General features: G+C 37.1%; 1 protein-coding gene and 1 long non-coding RNA gene across 42 annotated transcripts in view; one reads left to right on the forward strand and one right to left on the reverse strand.

The window, feature by feature from the left end:
* The first annotated feature begins 677 nt into the window (after positions 1–677).
* LOC149129052 (uncharacterized) lies at positions 678–13,339 on the forward strand. Its single transcript, XR_016240538.1, has 2 exons — positions 678–836; positions 9,288–13,339. It is a non-coding gene; the product is annotated as an uncharacterized LOC149129052 (long non-coding RNA).
* The window catches only part of LOC149129053 (uncharacterized), a 33,240-nt gene continuing 20,601 nt past the window's right edge, over positions 9,951–22,589 (reverse strand). For 5 of the 41 annotated variants that reach the window (XR_016240506.1, XR_016240508.1, XR_016240507.1 and 2 more), the window contains 4 exons: positions 18,979–19,146; positions 15,448–16,631; positions 13,937–14,019; positions 9,951–13,257 (listed from right to left, as the gene is read on the reverse strand). Coding sequence is in view for 5 of the 41 variants with exons in the window: in XM_089346796.1 (XP_089202922.1) it covers positions 10,099–10,301; positions 12,270–12,363; positions 15,557–15,574 (315 nt within the window). In the remaining 36 variants the exon portion in view is untranslated. Of the gene's footprint in view, positions 13,258–13,936; positions 14,109–14,835; positions 16,632–18,978; positions 19,147–22,589 lie in introns of those variants that run through there. The other 36 variants (XM_089346796.1, XM_089346794.1, XM_089346795.1 and 33 more) reach the window with 32 other exon arrangements.

Genomic DNA, 22,589 nt, shown 5'->3' on the forward strand with positions numbered 1-22,589 from the left:
ATATATTCGATGGGCTTCTTTCAGTTTCCATCCACCAAAACCACTCACAAGGCTTTGGTCGGCTTGAGACTATAGCAGAAGACACTTGCTCAAGGTGGCACGCAGTGAGACTGAACCCAGAACCATGTGGTTGGGAAGCAAGCCTCTTACTACACATAATATATAACAAAGATGGTGGGATAGGCTGGAAGTATAAGGTAAGTGATGACGTATGAACGGTCAAGGGGCCTTGCAAGTAAGACAGACATGTGAGCAGAAGGACAACTAGTGCGTATGACTTTTGCTTTCGGGCTTTCGCTTGGGACAGACATGGTGACCCCGCAAGAGTTCAGGGAAATTGGCGTTAGGTTCTGGCCAGAGGTTAGGTCGGTGTATCCTAAGTGGACAGTATAAATGTTGCGAGAGGACCCATGTGACAGATGAACCAAGCTTTTTAGCCCATTTCACACACCTGCTTATACCCACTGATCCACTGACTTGTACGAGTTAAGGCAGCTGGTGTATATATATATATACAAACATATATGCCGTGTGTAGCATCGTGTGAAAGAGGGAGGCTAGTATATATTATATAAAAAAAACTTTAAGGCGCTGCTCCAGCATGGCCGCAGTCTAATGAATGAAACAAGTAAAAGAAAGAAAGGAACATGAGAAAAAAAACCCCATACATTTCGTACGTATACCTGCGGCTAAAGACACGCAGCTAGCTTTACTGATTGAGTGTGACAAGGGACGGATTGATGTCTAGCAAGATATATTTAAACGAAGTCTATGAAAAGCATTCGACAATCCAGAATCGACCCACCCTCTCTGATCGAAGTAACCAAGTCTCGGAGGTAAATTCTTCCATTTATTGTGAGATGATGGGGGGTGGATTGGTTCGCAAAAGTTTTGCTTCGTCTCGACGTTTCCATGGAACCTTTGATTTCTTTGTAGGATGCCAAGAAGATTCCGTCCAGATTCTCTGTTGTCGGCTGAATTCCTGATTGTTGTTTCTAAGTTATTTGGGGATGTAAGAGAGGTGCAATTGTATCCCCTTGTCCGTCCCTGGTTTGTTTTCGATAAGCCTGGGTTCATTTCTGTGTATGTTTTTGCTTTATCTTCCTTCAGCAAGGGCTTATCCGATGCCTTTTCTACGATGAACTGTGTTTCGTAGTTAATAAACAAATTGCTTTGTCTTTGCCAGCCTTGTAGCGAGTTTGTTTCTTCAGCTTCACAAGTTGTTTGCCACAGTTTAAAGACACTTTCCAAGCGTTGACCATCTCAATGTTTCTTTAATTCGTTGTAGATTTCCTCATCAATGTTCTTCAATTTTTCTTCATTGCTCAGCGCTCTAAGCTTAAGCAGTTCTATTTCTGTCTTCATGTTTTCCAAGTGTTAGTTTCTCCCATAATTGTCTTTGTTGGTCCTGTTCGTTTGGAATACGTTTAATTTGGAGTTTATGAGGCAGAATTTAACCAGTGTTCATAAATTTCTGCCTTGTGCTTGTTTTTGATGATGTTCCAGAAAGTAACCTTTCTGGCTTTAAGTTTTTCATTCTATATGTGTATAATGCGGTTTTTAATTGATAGTGGAGGGGGATGGGCTTCTATCTTGTGTATCATCTTTAGGTGGATTTTCATTTAAGCAATTATTATGTGGTAAAGAATGAAGAGTGGTGCATAATTTGGACAAATGTTGATTGAGCTGTTGCAGGGATTGTTCTTTCTCTTCTTTTCCTCTTGTGTGGAGCGAGTGAGTTCATCAGTGTTGCTAATCAAAAGTCTCAAATTCGTGTTCATCTCTCTCAGTTCCTTAAGAGTCTCTTCATTCCTTAAGAGTCTCTTCGTCTCAAGAAGATTAAGTTTGTCCAAAGACACCTGGAAAAGGTTTAGTTTTTGAAAGCATTATATTTCGGTTGCCTACTTCCATGAGAGTTACCTTGTCTGTTGAAATACATTTTTAGATTACTGGCGTGTACAATACATGCTCACACATGTATGTATATGTATATATATATATATATATATGTATATATATATATAGGTAAGTGGTAGGTTTGCCTCGATCCTTCAGGGGTAGTCTGAAGCATCCAAGCAACCAGGGGATGTTTAAATCCGGAGGCACTCCTGGAGATCACCTGTATGGATACCGTCATGGGAAGAGGGCGTCCAGAGGCAGGTAATATGTTGCTTAAACTGTAGTTTATGCATTTACTTGGAGGACAATCAGTAAGTTATCATAATAGTGTTTGGAGTGTGGATATGTGTATACATATGAGTACGTACATGCACATATATGTTTGTGTGTGTATGCCCATATACATGTTTGTGTGAGTGTGTATGTATGTAGACATTATGAACACAGGAGGTGTTTCTTTCTTTTTTTTATAAATCTCCTTTTACAAAACCACTACATTATAGGGATGTCAAAAAACCGACACCGGCCCCTAAGTGATGGCCTTGAAAAATTCTGTTTTAGTCGAATGAATCGAATCCAGCACTTATTTTGGTCTGCTTTGCTGAACTGCTAGGTTATAGGAGCATAAACACCAACACCAGTTATCAAGCAGTGATGGGAGACAGACACACAGACATGAGGAGACACACACACACATATATTCGATGGGCTTCTTTTAGTTTCCATCCACCAAAACCACTCACAAGGCTTTGGTCGGCTTGAGACTATAGCAGAAGACACTTGCTCAAGGTGGCACGCAGTGAGACTGAACCCAGAACCATGTGGTTGGGAAGCAAGCCTCTTACTACACATAATATATGACAAAGATGGTGGGATAGGCTGGAAGTATAAGGTAAGTGATGACGTATGAACGGTCAAGGGGCCTTGCAAGTAAGACAGACATGTGAGCAGAAGGACAACTAGTGCGTATGACTTTTGCTTTCGGGCTTTCGCTTGGGACAGACATGGTGACCCCGCAAGAGTTCAGGGAAATTGGCGTTAGGTTCTGGCCAGAGGTTAGGTCGGTGTATCCTAAGTGGACAGTATAAATGTTGCGAGAGGACCCATGTGACAGATGAACCAAGCTTTTTAGCCCATTTCACACACCTGCTTATACCCACTGATCCACTGACTTGTACGAGTTAAGGCAGCTGGTGTATATATATATATACAAACATATATGCTGTGTGTAGCATCGTGTGAAAGAGGGAGGCTAGTATATATTATATAAAAAAAACTTTAAGGCGCTGCTCCAGCATGGCCGCAGTCTAATGAATGAAACAAGTAAAAGAAAGAAAGGAACATGAGAAAAAAAACCCCATACATTTCGTACGTATACCTGCGGCTAAAGACACGCAGCTAGCTTTACTGATTGAGTGTGACAAGGGACGGATTGATGTCTAGCAAGATATATTTAAACGAAGTTTATGAAAAGCATTCGACAATCCAGAATCGACCCACCCTCTCTGATCGAAGTAACCAAGTCTTGAAGGTAAATTCTTCCATTTATTGTGAGATGATGGGGGGTGGATTGGTTCGCAAAAGTTTTGCTTCGTCTCGACGTTTCCATGGAACCTTTGATTTCTTTGTAGGATGCCAAGAAGATTCCGTCCAGATTCTCTGTTGTCGGCTGAATTCCTGATTGTTGTTTCTAAGTTATTTGGGGATGTAAGGTCGGTGGAGTTGCCTCCCCTTGTCCGTCCCTGGTTTGTGTTCGATAAGCCTGGGTTCATTTCTGTGTATGTTTTTGGTTTATTTTCCTTCAGCAAGGGCTTATCCGATGCCTATTCTACGATGAACTGTGTTTCGTAGTTAATAAACAAATTGCTTTGTCTTTGCCAGCCTTGTAGCGAGTTTGTTTCTTCAGCTTCACAAGTTGTTTGCCACAGTTTAAAGACACTTTCCAAGCGTTGACCATCTCAATGTTTCTTTAATTCGTTGTAGATTTCCTCATCTATGTTCTTCAATTTTTCTTCATTGCTCAGCGCTCTAAGCTTAAGCAGTTCTATTTCTGTCTTCATGTTTTCCAAGTGTTAGTTTCTCCCATAATTGTCTTTGTTGGTCCTGTTCGTTTGGAATACGTTTAATTTGGAGTTTATGAGGCAGAATTTAACCAGTGTTCATAAATTTCTGCCTTGTGCTTGTTTTTGATGATGTTCCAGAAAGTAACCTTTCTGGCTTTAAGTTTTTCATTCTATATGTGTATAATGCGGTTTTTAATTGATAGTGGAGGGGGATGGGCTTCTATCTTGTGTATCATCTTTAGGTGGATTTTCATTTAAGCAATTATTATGTGGTAAAGAATGAAGAGTGGTGCATAATTTGGACAAATGTTGATTGAGCTGTTGCAGGGATTGTTCTTTCTCTTCTTTTCCTCTTGTGTGGAGCGAGTGAGTTCATCAGTGTTGCTAATCAAAAGTCTCAAATTCGTGTTCATCTCTCTCAGTTCCTTAAGAGTCTCTTCATTCCTTAAGAGTCTCTTCGTCTCAAGAAGATTAAGTTTGTCCAAAGACACCTGGAAAAGGTTTAGTTTTTGAAAGCATTATATTTCGGTTGCTTACTTCCATGAGAGTTACCTTGTCTGTTGGAATACATTTTTAGATTACTGGCGTGTACAATACATGCTCACACATGTATGTATATGTATATATATATATATATATATGTATATATATATATAGGTAAGTGGTAGGTTTGCCTCGATCCTTCAGGGGTAGTCTGAAGCATCCAAGCAACCAGGGGATGTTTAAATCCGGAGGCACTCCTGGAGATCACCTGTATGGATACCGTCATGGGAAGAGGGCGTCCAGAGGCAGGTAATATGTTGCTTAAACTGTAGTTTATGCATTTACTTGGAGGACAATCAGTAAGTTGTCATAATAGTGTTTGGAGTGTGGATATGTGTATACATATGAGTACGTACATGCACATATATGTTTGTGTGTGTATGCCCATATACATGTTTGTGTGAGTGTGTATGTATGTAGACATTATGAACACAGGAGGTGTTTCTTTCTTTTTTTTATAAATCTCCTTTTACAAAACCACTACATTATAGGGATGTCAAAAAACCGACACCGGCCCCTAAGTGATGGCCTTGAAAAATTCTGTTTTCGTCGAATGAATCGAATCCAGCACTTATTTTGGTCTGCTTTGCTGAACTGCTAGGTTATAGGAGCATAAACACCAACACCAGTTATCAAGCAGTGATGGGAGACAGACACACAGACATGAGGAGACACACACACACACATATATTCGATGGGCTTCTTTTAGTTTCCATCCACCAAAACCACTCACAAGGCTTTGGTCGGCTTGAGACTATAGCAGAAGACACTTGCTCAAGGTGGCACGCAGTGAGACTGAACCCAGAACCATGTGGTTGGGAAGCAAGCCTCTTACTACACATAATATATGACAAAGATGGTGGGATAGGCTGGAAGTATAAGGTAAGTGATGACGTATGAACGGTCAAGGGGCCTTGCAAGTAAGACAGACATGTGAGCAGAAGGACAACTAGTGCGTATGACTTTTGCTTTCGGGCTTTCGCTTGGGACAGACATGGTGACCCCGCAAGAGTTCAGGGAAATTGGCGTTAGGTTCTGGCCAGAGGTTAGGTCGGTGTATCCTAAGTGGACAGTATAAATGTTGCGAGAGGACCCATGTGACAGATGAACCAAGCTTTTTAGCCCATTTCACACACCTGCTTATACCCACTGATCCACTGACTTGTACGAGTTAAGGCAGCTGGTGTATATATATATATACAAACATATATGCTGTGTGTAGCATCGTGTGAAAGAGGGAGGCTAGTATATATTATATAAAAAAAACTTTAAGGCGCTGCTCCAGCATGGCCGCAGTCTAATGAATGAAACAAGTAAAAGAAAGAAAGGAACATGAGAAAAAAAACCCCATACATTTCGTACGTATACCTGCGGCTAAAGACACGCAGCTAGCTTTACTGATTGAGTGTGACAAGGGACGGATTGATGTCTAGCAAGATATATTTAAACGAAGTTTATGAAAAGCATTCGACAATCCAGAATCGACCCACCCTCTCTGATCGAAGTAACCAAGTCTTGAAGGTAAATTCTTCCATTTATTGTGAGATGATGGGGGGTGGATTGGTTCGCAAAAGTTTTGCTTCGTCTCGACGTTTCCATGGAACCTTTGATTTCTTTGTAGGATGCCAAGAAGATTCCGTCCAGATTCTCTGTTGTCGGCTGAATTCCTGATTGTTGTTTCTAAGTTATTTGGGGATGTAAGGTCGGTGGAGTTGCCTCCCCTTGTCCGTCTCTGGTTTGTGTTCGATAAGCCTGGGTTCATTTCTGTGTATGTTTTTGCTTTATTTTCCTTCAGCAAGGGCTTATCCGATGCCTATTCTACGATGAACTGTGTTTCGTAGTTAATAAACAAATTGCTTTGTCTTTGCCAGCCTTGTAGCGAGTTTGTTTCTTCAGCTTCACAAGTTGTTTGCCACAGTTTAAAGACACTTTCCAAGCGTTGACCATCTCAATGTTTCTTTAATTCGTTGTAGATTTCCTCATCTATGTTCTTCAATTTTTCTTCATTGCTCAGCGCTCTAAGCTTAAGCAGTTCTATTTCTGTCTTCATGTTTTCCAAGTGTTAGTTTCTCCCATAATTGTCTTTGTTGGTCCTGTTCGTTTGGAATACGTTTAATTTGGAGTTTATGAGGCAGAATTTAACCAGTGTTCATAAATTTCTGCCTTGTGCTTGTTTTTGATGATGTTCCAGAAAGTAACCTTTCTGGCTTTAAGTTTTTCATTCTATATGTGTATAATGCGGTTTTTAATTGATAGTGGAGGGGGATGGGCTTCTATCTTGTGTATCATCTTTAGGTGGATTTTCATTTAAGCAATTATTATGTGGTAAAGAATGAAGAGTGGTGCATAATTTGGACAAATGTTGATTGAGCTGTTGCAGGGATTGTTCTTTCTCTTCTTTTCCTCTTGTGTGGAGCGAGTGAGTTCATCAGTGTTGCTAATCAAAAGTCTCAAATTCGTGTTCATCTCTCTCAGTTCCTTAAGAGTCTCTTCATTCCTTAAGAGTCTCTTCGTCTCAAGAAGATTAAGTTTGTCCAAAGACACCTGGAAAAGGTTTAGTTTTTGAAAGCATTATATTTCGGTTGCCTACTTCCATGAGAGTTACCTTGTCTGTTGAAATACATTTTTAGATTACTGGCGTGTACAATACATGCTCACACATGTATGTATATGTATATATATATATATATATATGTATATATATATATAGGTAAGTGGTAGGTTTGCCTCGATCCTTCAGGGGTAGTCTGAAGCATCCAAGCAACCAGGGGATGTTTAAATCCGGAGGCACTCCTGGAGATCACCTGTATGGATACCGTCATGGGAAGAGGGCGTCCAGAGGCAGGTAATATGTTGCTTAAACTGTAGTTTATGCATTTACTTGGAGGACAATCAGTAAGTTATCATAATAGTGTTTGGAGTGTGGATATGTGTATACATATGAGTACGTACATGCACATATATGTTTGTGTGTGTATGCCCATATACATGTTTGTGTGAGTGTGTATGTATGTAGACATTATGAACACAGGAGGTGTTTCTTTCTTTTTTTTATAAATCTCCTTTTACAAAACCACTACATTATAGGGATGTCAAAAAACCGACACCGGCCCCTAAGTGATGGCCTTGAAAAATTCTGTTTTAGTCGAATGAATCGAATCCAGCACTTATTTTGGTCTGCTTTGCTGAACTGCTAGGTTATAGGAGCATAAACACCAACACCAGTTATCAAGCAGTGATGGGAGACAGACACACAGACATGAGGAGACACACACACACACATATATTCGATGGGCTTCTTTTAGTTTCCATCCACCAAAACCACTCACAAGGCTTTGGTCGGCTTGAGACTATAGCAGAAGACACTTGCTCAAGGTGGCACGCAGTGAGACTGAACCCAGAACCATGTGGTTGGGAAGCAAGCCTCTTACTACACATAATATATGACAAAGATGGTGGGATAGGCTGGAAGTATAAGGTAAGTGATGACGTACGAACGGTCAAGGGGCCTTGCAAGTAAGACAGACATGTGAGCAGAAGGACAACTAGTGCGTATGACTTTTGCTTTCGGGCTTTCGCTTGGGACAGACATGGTGACCCCGCAAGAGTTCAGGGAAATTGGCGTTAGGTTCTGGCCAGAGGTTAGGTCGGTGTATCCTAAGTGGACAGTATAAATGTTGCGAGAGGACCCATGTGAGAGATGAACCAAGCTTTTTAGCCCATTTCACACACCTGCTGTAAAGCGGTTGGCATTTGGAAGGGCATCCAGCTGTAGAAACCTTGCCAAATCAATTTGAGCATGGTGCAGCCTCTTAGCTTGCCAGTCCTCAGTCAAACCGTCCATGGGAAGCAGAATTAAATGATGATGCTTTATTCACAATTTTATAGACTTCTCTCTCACGCTTCCCCTCTTTTTCTCTCTTGTTCTTCACTTTTCCCTTCAACCAATCACATGAAGAAGGCATTACAGTCAGACGAAATAACTAAGGAATAAGACTGAGTTAAAAAGAATTCCACGTTTCACTCGCAGCCTCCCTGACTTCAGCCAATCACATGACAGCCTCACGAATGGGCTGAGTAACGGAGGAAGAAGCAGAATTATTATAAGATTGAATTTTCGTTACCAACCCGGCTGAAACTGGCTCTGGCTCCAACTACAAATGTTGTGTTGTTTTTAGAAGTTCTCAATTAAAATCTTCCACCATACCTTAGTCACGTTCTGTTCCTAAAACTGGCTGAATGATAACTGAGTTATTCAACACAGAGCATCTCGAAATAAATGCACCACTGGGAATGATGTATATTGGCTAATACTGGGTTGGGTACACAAGAAATTTTTAATATAGAGTTGCACATATTAGTGGATGATCAGTTTGTAATTCTGGATCATTTCCTTGTATCCAGAATAATGTGGCTCCTGGCCTTGCCCGGTTCCATGGTGGTAATGTAAAAAGCATCCTGAACACTATTTATTTATTTACTTATATATTTATTCATTTATTTATTTATGTATTTATTAATTTATATATATATATTTTTTATTTATCTATATTTTTATTTATTTATTTATTTATATATATATATATATATATTTATTTATATGGTGTGGCTCCTGGCCTTGCCCAGTTGCTCCCAAGATGTCCAGCCGATGCCAGCAGACAAAATGGATGGTAAATGAGGATAGAATTTATCTATTTTGTATTGTTATTTTGTCTTTTTCGGGATTTGTGGTTTTATTGTCTAATCTTTTTTTCTTTTTTTTTTTTTTCTTTGTCTTTGCAGCTTTTCCACATAGATGTTGGTATATATAACATTATACATTACATAAATGTGTATGTGCGTGTGTGTGTACAACATGTCCATATACGCATGCATATATACACAGACTGAGAGAAGAAGAAGAGGAGAAGGGGAGTTAGCTGCCTGCTTATATTTGTATTGATGATGTTATTGAAATTACAATAATTATTATTCTTATTAATCTCCCTTCCAACATTCTTGCCTCCTGTTTTCATTTCTTCCTTATTCCTCCTCTTCCTCCCCATCATACCACAACCTCTGACCCCTTGCTGCTTCTCCTTAACCATTTATAGACACGCTCGTGCACATAGACATCATCTGCCAAATTTCTTTTCTGCTGTGGTGGCGGCAGTGCTGGTGTTGTCCTTTTCTCTCACTATCAGCTTAGTGTAATAATATTTTTCCTTCATAAATGGTAGCTGACCGCACCATACAGTAAGGTTTTAGCAAAGTTGTATTGGAATAATGGGGCTGGGGAGCGGGACATCTTTAAAAATGTGTGTGTGCATGCGTCTTTCTGTAAAAATATATACAAGTTGAGGGGGGGGGCCAAAGGTCATGTGCCAAGATTAAGACTCTAATATCTCTATTGCACATTTCAAAAACAACCCATTTATATTTAATTAGAAAGCAAAACAAATTAGCAAATGTCTGTAGCTTTTATTCTTCGTTGCATTGTTGTGTGAGGAATATCAACTCCCTGTGACAATGTGTGCACGAATTTCTTTGGACTTTTTTTCTTTTTAAAGCCTCTTTCTGACAGAGACATCTCGGTGGTGAGGGGTCCACTTTGCTATGTGTTGGGCACACCGTATTGCATGAACTTCTCGAACAAATTGACCGGCCGTTGTATGCGATGTTGCTTTTTCTCACGATGCTTTTGGTTGGAGATGTCCACAACTGTTCTGTTCTGTTCTGTTTTGTTGCACCATCGCAACCAGACTGAAAAACAAGTCCAATGTGCTCCGGAATTGTCAAAGACGTGTTTCAGTTTTTCTAAAATGGAGTGAAATAAAATAATAATAATAATGATTTCTTGTTACTCTTATCAAACTCATTGGGCCCCAGGTTAAGCTAAACTCTCCTTATTCTCCCCACCAAAGTGAGGGAGTTTGTGTGTGCTCAATGTTTTCCCATTAGATAGTCTGGTAGGTCTGTTGTCCCTTCATTTAGTTCCTTAGCCATCATAACTGCCCCCGTTTCTCTCTCTCTCTCTCTCTCTGCCTCTTCAGTATGTATGTGTTGGGGGAGTCTGTAATGTCGTCATGGTTACTGTTTTTTTTTTTTCGTTTGTTTTTTCACCACCACAGCTTTACTATTAACAATATTTCAGTCGCATTTTTAAATCTGATAATTTCAGGGCAGGAAACTCATGATTGTCACCTCATCCCTCCCTCCCTCCTTATTTCTAATATCTTTCTAAATTCTGTTGCTACAACTACTTTGACGACGACGACCACCACCCACAAGTACTGCTACTACTACTACTACTGTCATGTCTCTGAATCGGCAGAGCGTGAGACAAAAGGTGCTTTATGGGTAGGTAAGTCTGTTTCCCTTGCTAGCTTTGAATCTGTCAAAATACAGGATGGGCCCAAAGTCACACACTGAGACCCCCCTCTCCCCCATATTTCAAAAACAGCACTTTATGGTTAATTACAACACAAAACTAATTAGGAAATGTCAACATCCTGATTACAATGGTTCGAAACACTCACCATTTGCAGATTTTTTTATTGTTTGTTGTACAAGGAACAGAATTTCCTGCAGAGATCTTTGCACAGGTAGGGGAGGGGGCAACCATTGGTATTTGTCCTGCACACTGCATGTTGCATGGACTCTTTGCACTAATCAGGCGCAGGCTGTGTGGTAAAGAAGCTTGCTTTCCAACCACATGGTTCCTGGTTCAGTCCCACTGTGTGGCACTTTAAATAAGTGTCCACTAAGCCTCGGGCCAACCAAAGCCTTGCGAGTGGATTTGGTTGACAGAAACTGAAAGAAGCCCGTCGTGTGTATATATATATATATATATATATATATATATGTGTGTGTATGTACATGTGAGTGTGTCTGTCTGTCCCTGCCACCATTGTTTGATAGCCGATGGTGTGTTTACGTCCCCCGTAACTTAGCAGTTTGGCAAAAGAGATAGAATAAGTACTAGGCTTAGAAAAAATAATTCCTAGAGTCAATTTGTTCGACTGAGAGGCAGTGCTCCAGCATGGCTGCAGTCATGTGACTGAAACAAATAAAACAATAATCGACCAACAGTGTTTCAATGTTACACAAAATAATAATGATGATTAATAGTAGTATAAGATGTTATATTTTCGTGTGTGACTTTTGGCCCACCCTGTACCCAGAAATATGACCACCACCACAAAAAATAATATTTTTTTTTGCTATTGAAGTATCGAACGGGGTAGACAACTCTAGATATGTTTTGCTCTTATTTGACCTCCGTGAATTACAGCTTGTTTTTGCCAGATGGTAAGATGCATCTGTATACACACACATGTACATACATGCTGCTGCATGCAGATAGAGTGATTTGAGTGCACACGGAATTACATTGTGTGTGCATGGTGCGAGATATATAAATTCTGTGCACACATACTTCATTGCACATGTATATCTCTAGTCTTTAAACATATTTAAAGCTGTGGTCATGCTGGGGCACCACCGTTGCCTGTGCTACACTATTATTTGGAACCTCCTCTGATAGGTGGCATTTGGTCAATGAGAGAGTCTGATCACTGCTGCTCTCACCTGCCGTGAAGTAGTCTCATCTGGAACCCTTGGCAGGAAGAGACCCCGTTTTGTGTGTATATATATAAATCTTGTGTGATCTTAGTTATTGTCTGGTTGCTTGAGGAGGTCAATAACACTGAAACCTATCCAAGGTTGTCCCCCCACTATTGCAATTTATTTTAATTTCTAAACCTTTTTTCTCATTTAATTTACCTTTGTTGGGTTCGTTCTCTTCAAATGAACCTTCATACTTAATTACTTCTTTTCTCGTTATGGATGTAACTTTTAATTGAAATCTCTTGTTTCTCTGTAATAAAAGTCAGTGGTAGTTTTAACTCTGGGGCAGTGTTCCAACCATGGCCATCTCGTCTTAGAGGGGAATATCTAGCATTTTAATGTATTGTTTCTTTATTCAAAGCAATTAGAACGGAAGGGTTGATTGGTCACTATATCTAGCGAGGGAGAGGTTAGTAGTTGTAGTGTGAAGCACAGCAGAAGCTGTTGTAACCATTAACAAAGTAACTGGTTGTGGTGGTAGTAACAGCAGTTTGGGTTAGTGGATGTCTAAGTGCACCTTAGTAAGTGGTTGATGGAAGGTGACAGCAGAAGCAACTAGTGGTCAAGGGTCCTTTTTCTTCTTCCTCCCATCCACTCCATGCCAATCACTCCCCCCTTCTATCATGTATACATACCTCTTCCTTCTACCTTCATCATTTCAATTTCAACTCTATTTTGAGAGGAAAAAAAAAAAAAAGTATTGACCCTCCCACTTACAGTGTTTGTCTTTTTTATTTGACTGGTGGGTCCACCTGCTGTGTGGTCCTGATCCCTTTCGTCTTTGGACAAAAGGATTCTAGCTGTAGTGAATTATTTTGACTGTGGCCATGTTGGAGCAAATCAACCTTGGGACTTCTGAAGCCTAGTACTTATTATTCTATTGGTCTCTTGTTAAACTGCTAAGTTATGGGGGACGTAAACACACCAACATTGGTTGTCAAGCGATGGGAAAGTGTCTTCTACTTATAGCCTCAGGCGAATTAAGGCCTGGAGGAAGCCTGTCGTATCTATGTGTATGTTTGTCTCTCCACCATCGCTTGGCAACCAATGTTGGTATGTTTAGCAAAAAGAGACGGTACTAGACTTACAAAGTGTATGTCCTGGGGTCGAATTGGTTTGACTGAGCATGGCTGCAGTCAATTGACTGAAAACAAATAAAAGAATGTCTACATAGTCTTTTTTATCATCGAAAATATGTTTTTCTCGAATAAAAAAAATCATTTAAAGATGTTTTTTGTTGAATAAATAAAATAAAAACCACAAAAATTATGCAAAGAAGAAGAATCGACTGCAACAGGAAGAAGAAAACACGTCTTAATCCAGAAAATCCCATCGTGGGACGCGCGGAAGGTAATAATGTCAAATCGATAATGTTTATAGTATAACCAATAGGTGAGGAGTAGCTAAAAACAAAAAAAACGACGCCATTATAAGGCCCCCCCCTTTAAAAATTTTTCCGGGTTTTGACACTTTAGCGACATCAAATCTCGAAAATTTTCTGGAGGAAATCTGGGGAACCGATGTCGCTAAAGTGTCAAAATTTTCTAAGTTTTTGACACTTTAGCGACATCGATTCCCCAGATTTTCTTCAGAAAATTTTCGAGATTTGATGTCGCTAAAGTGTCAAAACCCGGAAAAATTTTTAAGGGGGGGGCCTTATAATGGCGTCGTTTTTTTTGTTTTTTAAACATACTCCTCCCGTATTTTTCGATTTTCTGGTTATCGGAAAGACACCGGGTTTCCTACACATTTTTTATTATTTTTATTTTTATTTCCAGGTAATTAAATAATATTTTTAATTAAGATAATTAAATAAATATTACATTTTGGAAATGCTTCGCTTAGGGAAAACAATTGGATCTTGTCGCGTTGGTTTCAAGGGAGGTAACTCTCTGCAATTTCCATTCTGTTTGGTGGTCAAGAGATAAATAAAATAAGACTATATCTACTTTGTGATTTCGAATCCTGGCTTTGTCAGCTTTATTTTTCAAGTTTCTACAACATTTAAGTATGATAATTTAGTGTCTACAATGTCTAGTAATGTATGTGTATATATTATGAATAGCGTAATATATGTGTATATATTATGAATCGAGTAATGTGTGTGTGTATATATTATGAACCTAGTGATCTATGTGTGTGTATATATTATGAATCTAGTAAGGTGTGTGTACATATTATGAATCGAGTAACGTGTGTGCATATATATTATGAATCAAGTAATGTGTGTGTGTATATATTATGAATCGAGTAATGTATGTATATTATGAACCTAGTAATGTATGTGTATATATTATGAATTGAGTAATGTATATGCTTGTGTGTATATATTATGAATCTAGTAATGTGTGTGTGTGTGTATATATTATGAATCTAGTAATGTGTGTGTGTGTGTATATATTATGAATCGAGTAATGTATATGCTTGTGTGTATATATTATAAATCTAGTAGTGAGAGTGTGTGTGTATATATTATGAATCTAGTAGTGTATGTATATTATGAATCTAGTAAGGTGTGTGTGTATTATGAATGGAGTAATGTGTGTGTGTATATATTATGAATCGAGTAATGTATGTATGTGTATATATTATGAATCTAGTAATGTGTGTGTGTGTGTGTGTGTATATATATTATGAATCGAGTAATGTATGTGCTTGTATGTATATATTATGAATCTAGTAATGTATGTGCTTGTGTGTATATATTATGAATCTAGTAATGTATGTGTATATATTTGTCAGCTTTATTTTTCAAGGTCAATAAAACAGTATGAAGCGAAAGTGACATATCGATTACAATTCAATCAACAGAAAATTAGCATGCAAGTGGCTCAGTACTCCGCAGACACGTCTTCTTCACGTAATTTACAAAGAAATACAATGTGACAAGGCCGGTCCCTTTGAATTACAGGTGTAAGTGATTTTTGCCAGGTAAGTGGACTGGGGCACGGTGAAATTAATGTTTAAGTGGCTGTGTATTCCACAGACGTGTTCCCTGTGAACGGTTTTCGTCGAACGAATCAAACTTAATAAATTATCGAAAAGAAAATAAAATGTCTGGTCCTGGGGTTGTAAACAAGTGATGGCGGATACAAATACTGACTGAAACCGGTCAAAGAAATAAGACAGAGAAAGAAATAAAGACCGTAAGGAGTGGATTTGGTAGGCGGAAACTGAAAGAAGCCCGTTGTATATATGTATGTGTGTGTATATGTTTGTGTGTCTGTTTGTCCCCACCTCCCAACATCGCTTGACAACCGATGCTGGTGTGTTTACGTCAACGTAAATTAGCGGTTTCGGCAAAAGAGACCGATAGAATAAGTACCAGACTTACAAAGAGTAAGTCCTGCGGTCGATTTGACCGACTATAAAGGCGGTGCTCCAGCTTGGACGCAGTCAAAAGGACTGAAACAAGGAAAAGAGTAATTTTAACGAGTTCCTACCGCCATCTTCACCGCCATTGCTATGACAAACCAACAACAAACACCAGCGCCATCTATCTGTAACGTCTCTATTTTACTCTGGCTTCTCCGAGTTACTTCCCTTTGTTTCTCTGCGATCAGAATCTTTATTTCGCTGGACGAATGTGTTTTAGCTTCTAAGATCCTTCTGGGATCGATTATTAATTAAAAGACGAACATTGAGGGGTCAATGTAATTAACTACCCCCGCCCATGCGTATAATTGAAAGGATTACGAACATTATTATTATTTTTAAAGGCAGAATCGTTAGCACGCCGGAGAAAGAGCTTAACGGTGTTCAGTCCGTCTTTACGTTCTGAGTTCAAATTCCGCCGATGTCGACTGTTCCTTTCAACCTATAAGGGTTAGGGTAATTAAAACGCTAGGGGGTCAACATAATCGACTAGTCCCCTCCCTCAAAATATGTAGGTGTGTTTGTGTGTCTGTGTTTGTCCCCCCACCATCGCTTGACAATCGATGCTGGTGTGTTTACGTCCCCGTAACTTAGTGGTTTCGGCAAAAGAGAATAAGTATTAGGCTTACAAAGAATAAGTCCTGGGGTCGGTTTACTCGACTATAAAGGCGGTGCTCCAGCATGGCCGCAGTCAAATGAGTGAAACAAGCAAAGGGAGCTGGCTGAGTCGTTAGCACGTGTGGGCGAAATGTTTGGCAGCCGTTCGTTTGTCTTTATGTTTCGAGTTCAATTTCCAGAGGCCTCTCGTTCTTTCGGGGGTCGATAAAATAGGTGCCAGTTGACCACTGGAGTCCATGTAACCAACTAGTCCAACATTTTAGGCGTTCTACCCCCACAAGCCACATTCCTAGCGCTCCCCACCCCCATCTAACCATTACAAACATGCATACAATTCGTATAAATTAATTAAAGAAACTGTCCCTGTCAGATGACCGCACAGACCTATTATGGGGCCAACTGACCCCATAATGGTTTCTGTCAAATGATGTAAGATTAAAAGAAAAAATTCCTGAGGTTGATTCATTTGGTTGTAGAATTCTTCAAGCTTCAAGGTGGTACTCCAGCATGGCCACGGGCTCGTGCCTAAAACAAGTGAAAGATAAAAGAAATACAGATTTCTAAGTGTCCGGAGATGCCTGTTCGTGGAATTGCAGTCTTACTTTCGGCTAATTACTCTTAATTGATTTAATTAAAATATATGCTCAGTAATTTCCTTAATTAAGATTTAAACAAACATTAAATAATTTAATGAGTAACAATATTATTATTATAGGTTGTGTGTGAGTAAAAGATGGGATGGTCACAACTGGAACGTCTGACTGGATCAGGAGTGACCTGGGGCTAAAGAACGACTACAGCCACTAATACTAACTGCTACGCTGTACATTAGATAATGTAGTTCTAGATACACTATGCCTGAATATAAGGTGGGGTGGTCACGACTGGAACATGTTTAATCGTAGGTCTGCCTGGATCAGGACTGACCTGGGGTGAAATAACAATAATTAATTAAAGAATACAATTAATTAATGAAATGAATCTTTCTGTTTCATCACTGTGTACTTTAAATTAATTAAAATGTTTCCGTTAATTATAATTACAGTAATCTTCACCATTTGGCCTCAGTTCAGTGACCTGGCAACATTTCTAGCACCCTGGACAAAATGCTTGGCTGCAGCCATGCTGGAGCACCACATTCAAAGGTTGAACCATTCAAGTCAAACCTGGCAGTGTTTTATTTTTAAAGTTCAGTTCTTATTCTATCAGTTTTCTTCTGCCAAACCACTAAGTGATGGGGCCATAAACACACCAACACCGGCTGTGAAGTGGTGGCGGAGGACAAACACAGATGCAAAGAGAATCTGGAACTCGACTGAGGAAAGAAAACTCCGAATGACCCATCCTTGATTTCTTTGTATCATCTCTCTGGATGTTTTGCGTTCTTGTCCCTTTTTTGTATTTTACATATATATATATAATAATACAAAGGATATATATGCATGTATACACACATATATGTACATACTCACATTTACATGTGTATAGAGATGCATATCAGGGTACAGGACGTTAGAACAATGAACTACAGACAACGGAACGAACACATAAGAAAACAGAAAGCCACTTGGAATTATTCCTTCGTCAGCTGCCTCTATTCTAACTAGACGTTTCGAAGATATGGAGCCTGGTGTAGCCATCTGGTTTCACCAGTCCTCAGTCAAATCGTCCAACCCATGCTAGCATGGAAAGCGGACGTTAAACGACGATGATGGTGATTCACAAAAAGTATGGGGGTTTAGTTTACAGGTGATTTAAATGATTAGGTACACTAGATAAGTACTGTAACGGATTACTAGGGCTCCAGGGGTTATAGCCGGGACGGTATTTATGGACTCATTGCAGATTTCCAATGCATCGGATACATAACTTTTAAACCGGACACTAAACATTAAGGCAAGGCAAACATTTCAAGACATATACAATATTATTATTACAGGAAGAAATTCAAAATCTATATAAGATACAAATAAGGAAATAATTTTATTCTCAAATGCAGGATAAACGCTCGGCAATAGAGAAAGACTTTGACGTTTCGAGCCTACGCTCTTCAACTAAAATAAAATATATATATATATATATATATATATATATATATATATATATATACACATACAAACTCCACAGGCTTTTTTCAGTGTCCGTCAACCAAATCCACTCACCAGGCTTTGGTTGGCCGAGGGCTATAGTAGAAGACACTTGCCCAAGGTGGCATGCAGTGGGACTGAACCCAGGACCATGTGGTTGGTCAGCAGGCTACGTACCACACAGCCACTCCTGCACCTATACATATGTATGTAGTTTATAGATTAGAGACAGGTAGTTTATAGATTAGAACACTTCATAGTGTTCAAGAGATTTCAACTTGAGCAGGAAGAGGAGTAAATGTAAGGAGAAGCAAGTTAGACATGTTGGTATACAAAAACTATACACATGTATGCAGATAAAAAGGTCCGACTTACACAGAATATAAATGGTATCAGGAATTAAAGGGGTTGACTAAGAGCTTTGAGAATCCAGCAGTTGTTTGTGGAGGAGGGGCTTGGTGGTCCAAAATAATGATTGTAACTTGATTCCATCATTGGGTAACACCAGCCTCTGTCTTCAGGGAAGAATTTTACATTTGGGGTGTTGACAGAATGCACTGTGCTTTTTTATTAACCACAAGGGGCCACAAAGAGGGGACAAACAAAGTATGTGGGGACATATAACATATGAAAAATGAATTTATACAAATGAGGATGAGACGTCCACCCTGGCCCCACTGCAGGGTGGTTATGTCTTTACAATTAATTTCATCGTTTATTGTCTATTTACAATTATATCCATTTTTTTTTCAAACAATTTTTTTCTCAATAAATTTTTGACTTACCATTTGATTGTCATGTTGTATTTCATCGTATTCTGGGGGGACGAGGTTCATTTTTCTCCTCTGGCCCCAATGGGGTTTACTTCCAATGGAAACGATTCTTCATCTGATGATGATGATGACGACTGAGGAGACAACCCATCAAGGAGTGGGGCGACTCCTTTACTGAAACTGAAAAGAAAAATGAGAAGCAAAAAAAAAAAAAAACCCCAAAAAGTACTTTTTACAAATAAATAAAAGTGACAGGTGGTGGTGGGAATAAGGGACAGCAGGGGAGACCCTAATATGTCTCCCTTCCCCTGTCTGGAAAAATTTGCCAGAAGAGAAATTCATCATAAGACAATTCATTGTGACCATATTATCTTTTATTTGTTTTGGTTCATTAGACTGTGGCCCTGCTGGAGCAGCGCCTTTAGTTGAACGAAGCGACCCCAGGACTTATTCTTTGTAAGCCTAGTACTTGTTCTATCAGTCTCTTTTGCCGAAACGCTAAGTTACGGGGATGCAAACACACCAGCATCGGTTGTCAAGCGATGGTGGAGGGACAAACAGACACGCATATATATATATATATATATATATATATATACATACATACATACATACACAACAGGCTTCATTCAGTTTCCATCAACCAAATCCACTCACAAAGGCTTTGGTCGGCTTAAGGCTATAGCAGAAGACTCATGCCCAAGGTGCCATGCAGTGGGACTGAACCTGGAAGCATGAGGTTGGAAAGCAAGCTTCTTACCACACAGCCACTCCTATATGATATATATATATATATATATATATATATATATATACAACATTTAAGTATGATAATTTAGTTTCTACAACATTCAAGTATGATAATTTAGTGTCTACAATGTTTAAATATGATTACATTCTATATATTTAGTTTGTACAACATTCAAGAATGATAATTTAGTGTCTACAATGTTTAAATATGATTATATTCTATATATTTAGTTTCTACAACATTCAAGTATGATAATTTAGTGTCTACAATGTTTAAATATGATTACATTCTATATATTTAGTTTCTACAACATTCAAGTATGATAATTTAGTGTCTACAATGTTTAAATATGATTACATTCTATATATTTAGTTTGTACAACATTCAAGTATGATAATTTAGTGTCTACAATGTTTAAATATGATTACATTCTATATATTTAGTTTCTACAACATTCAAGTATGATAATTTAGTGTCTACAATGTTTAAATATGATTACATTCTATATATTTAGTTTCTACAACATTCAAGTATGATAATTTAGTGTCTACAATGTTTAAATATGATTACATTCTATATATTTAGTTTCTACAACGTTCAAGTATGATAATTTAGTGTCTACAATGTTTAAATATGATTACATTCTATATATTTAGTTTCTACAACATTCAAGTATGATAATTTAGTGTCTACAATGTTTAAATATGATTACATTCTATATATTTAGTTTCTACAACATTCAAGTATGATAATTTAGTGTCTACAATGTTTAAATATGATTACATTCTATATATTTAGTTTGTACAACATTCAAGCATGATAATTTAGTGTCTACAATGTTTAAATATGATTACATTCTATATATTTAGTTTGTACAACATTCAAGCATGATAATTTAGTGTCTACAATGTTTAAATATGATTACATTCTATATATTTAGTTTCTACAACATTCAAGTATGATAATTTAGTGTCTACAATGTTTAAATATGATTACATTCTATATATTTAGTTTCTACAACATTCAAGTATGATAATTTAGTGTCTACAATGTTTAAATATGATTACATTCTATATATTTAGTTTGTACAACATTCAAGTATGATAATTTAGTGTCTACAATGTTTAAATATGATTACATTCTATATATTTAGTTTGTACAACATTCAAGTATGATAATTTAGTGTCTACAATGTTTAAATATGATTACATTCTATATATTTAGTTTCTACAACGTTCAAGTATGATAATTTAGTGTCTACAATGTTTAAATATGATTACCTTCTATATATTTAGTTTCTACAACATTCAAGTATGATAATTTAGTGTCTACAATGTTTAAATATGATTACATTCTATATATTTAGTTTCTACAACATTCAAGTATGATAATTTAGTGTCTACAATGTTTAAATATGATTACATTCTATATATTTAGTTTCTACAACATTCAAGTATGGTAATTTAGTGTCTACAATGTTTAAATATGATTACATTCTATATATTTAGTTTCTACAACATTCAAGTATGATAATTTAGTGTCTACAATGTTTAAATATGATTACATTCTATATATTTAGTTTCTACAACATTCAAGTATGATAATTTAGTGTCTACAATGTTTAAATATGATTACATTCTATATATTTAGTTTCTACAACATTCAAGTATGATAATTTAGTGTCTACAATGTTTAAATATGATTACATTCTATATATTTAGTTTCTACAACATTCAAGTATGATAATTTAGTGTCTACAATGTTTAAATATGATTACATTCTATATATTTAGTTTGTACAACATTCAAGTATGATAATTTAGTGTCTACAATGTTTAAATATGATTACATTCTATATATTTAGTTTGTACAACATTCAAGTATGATAATTTAGTGTCTACAATGTTTAAATATGATTACATTCTATATATTTAGTTTGTACAACATTCAAGTATGATAATTTAGTGTCTACAATGTTTAAATATGATTACATTCTATATATTTAGTTTGTACAACATTCAAGCATGATAATTTAGTGTCTACAATGTTTAAATATGATTACATTCTATATATTTAGTTTGTACAACATTCAAGCATGATAATTTAGTGTCTACAATGTTTAAATATGATTACATTCTATATATTTAGTTTCTACAACATTCAAGTATGATAATTTAGTGTCTACAATGTTTAAATATGATTACATTCTATATATTTAGTTTCTACAACATTCAAGTATGATAATTTAGTGTCTACAATGTTTAAATATGATTACATTCTATATATTTAGTTTCTACAACATTCAAGTATGGTAATTTAGTGTCTACAATGTTTAAATATGATTACATTCTATATATTTAGTTTCTACAACATTCAAGTATGATAATTTAGTGTCTACAATGTTTAAATATGATTACATTCTATATATTTAGTTTCTACAACATTCAAGTATGATAATTTAGTGTCTACAATGTTTAAATATGATTACATTCTATATATTTAGTTTCTACAACATTCAAGTATGATAATTTAGTGTCTACAATGTTTAAATATGATTACATTCTATATATTTAGTTTCTACAACATTCAAGTATGATAATTTAGTGTCTACAATGTTTAAATATGATTACATTCTATATATTTAGTTTCTACAACATTCAAGTATGATAATTTAGTGTCTACAATGTTTAAATATGATTACATTCTATATATTTAGTTTGTACAACATTCAAGTATGATAATTTAGTGTCTACAATGTTTAAATATGATTACATTCTATATATTTAGTTTGTACAACATTCAAGTATGATAATTTAGTGTCTACAATGTTTAAATATGATTACATTCTATATATTTAGTTTCTACAACATTTA

The sequence above is a fragment of the Octopus bimaculoides genome, unplaced genomic scaffold (assembly GCF_046866305.1).
Source record: "Octopus bimaculoides isolate indiv1 unplaced genomic scaffold, ASM4686630v1 contig167, whole genome shotgun sequence".
In the NCBI taxonomy this organism is placed as follows: Eukaryota; Metazoa; Mollusca; class Cephalopoda; order Octopoda; family Octopodidae; genus Octopus; species Octopus bimaculoides.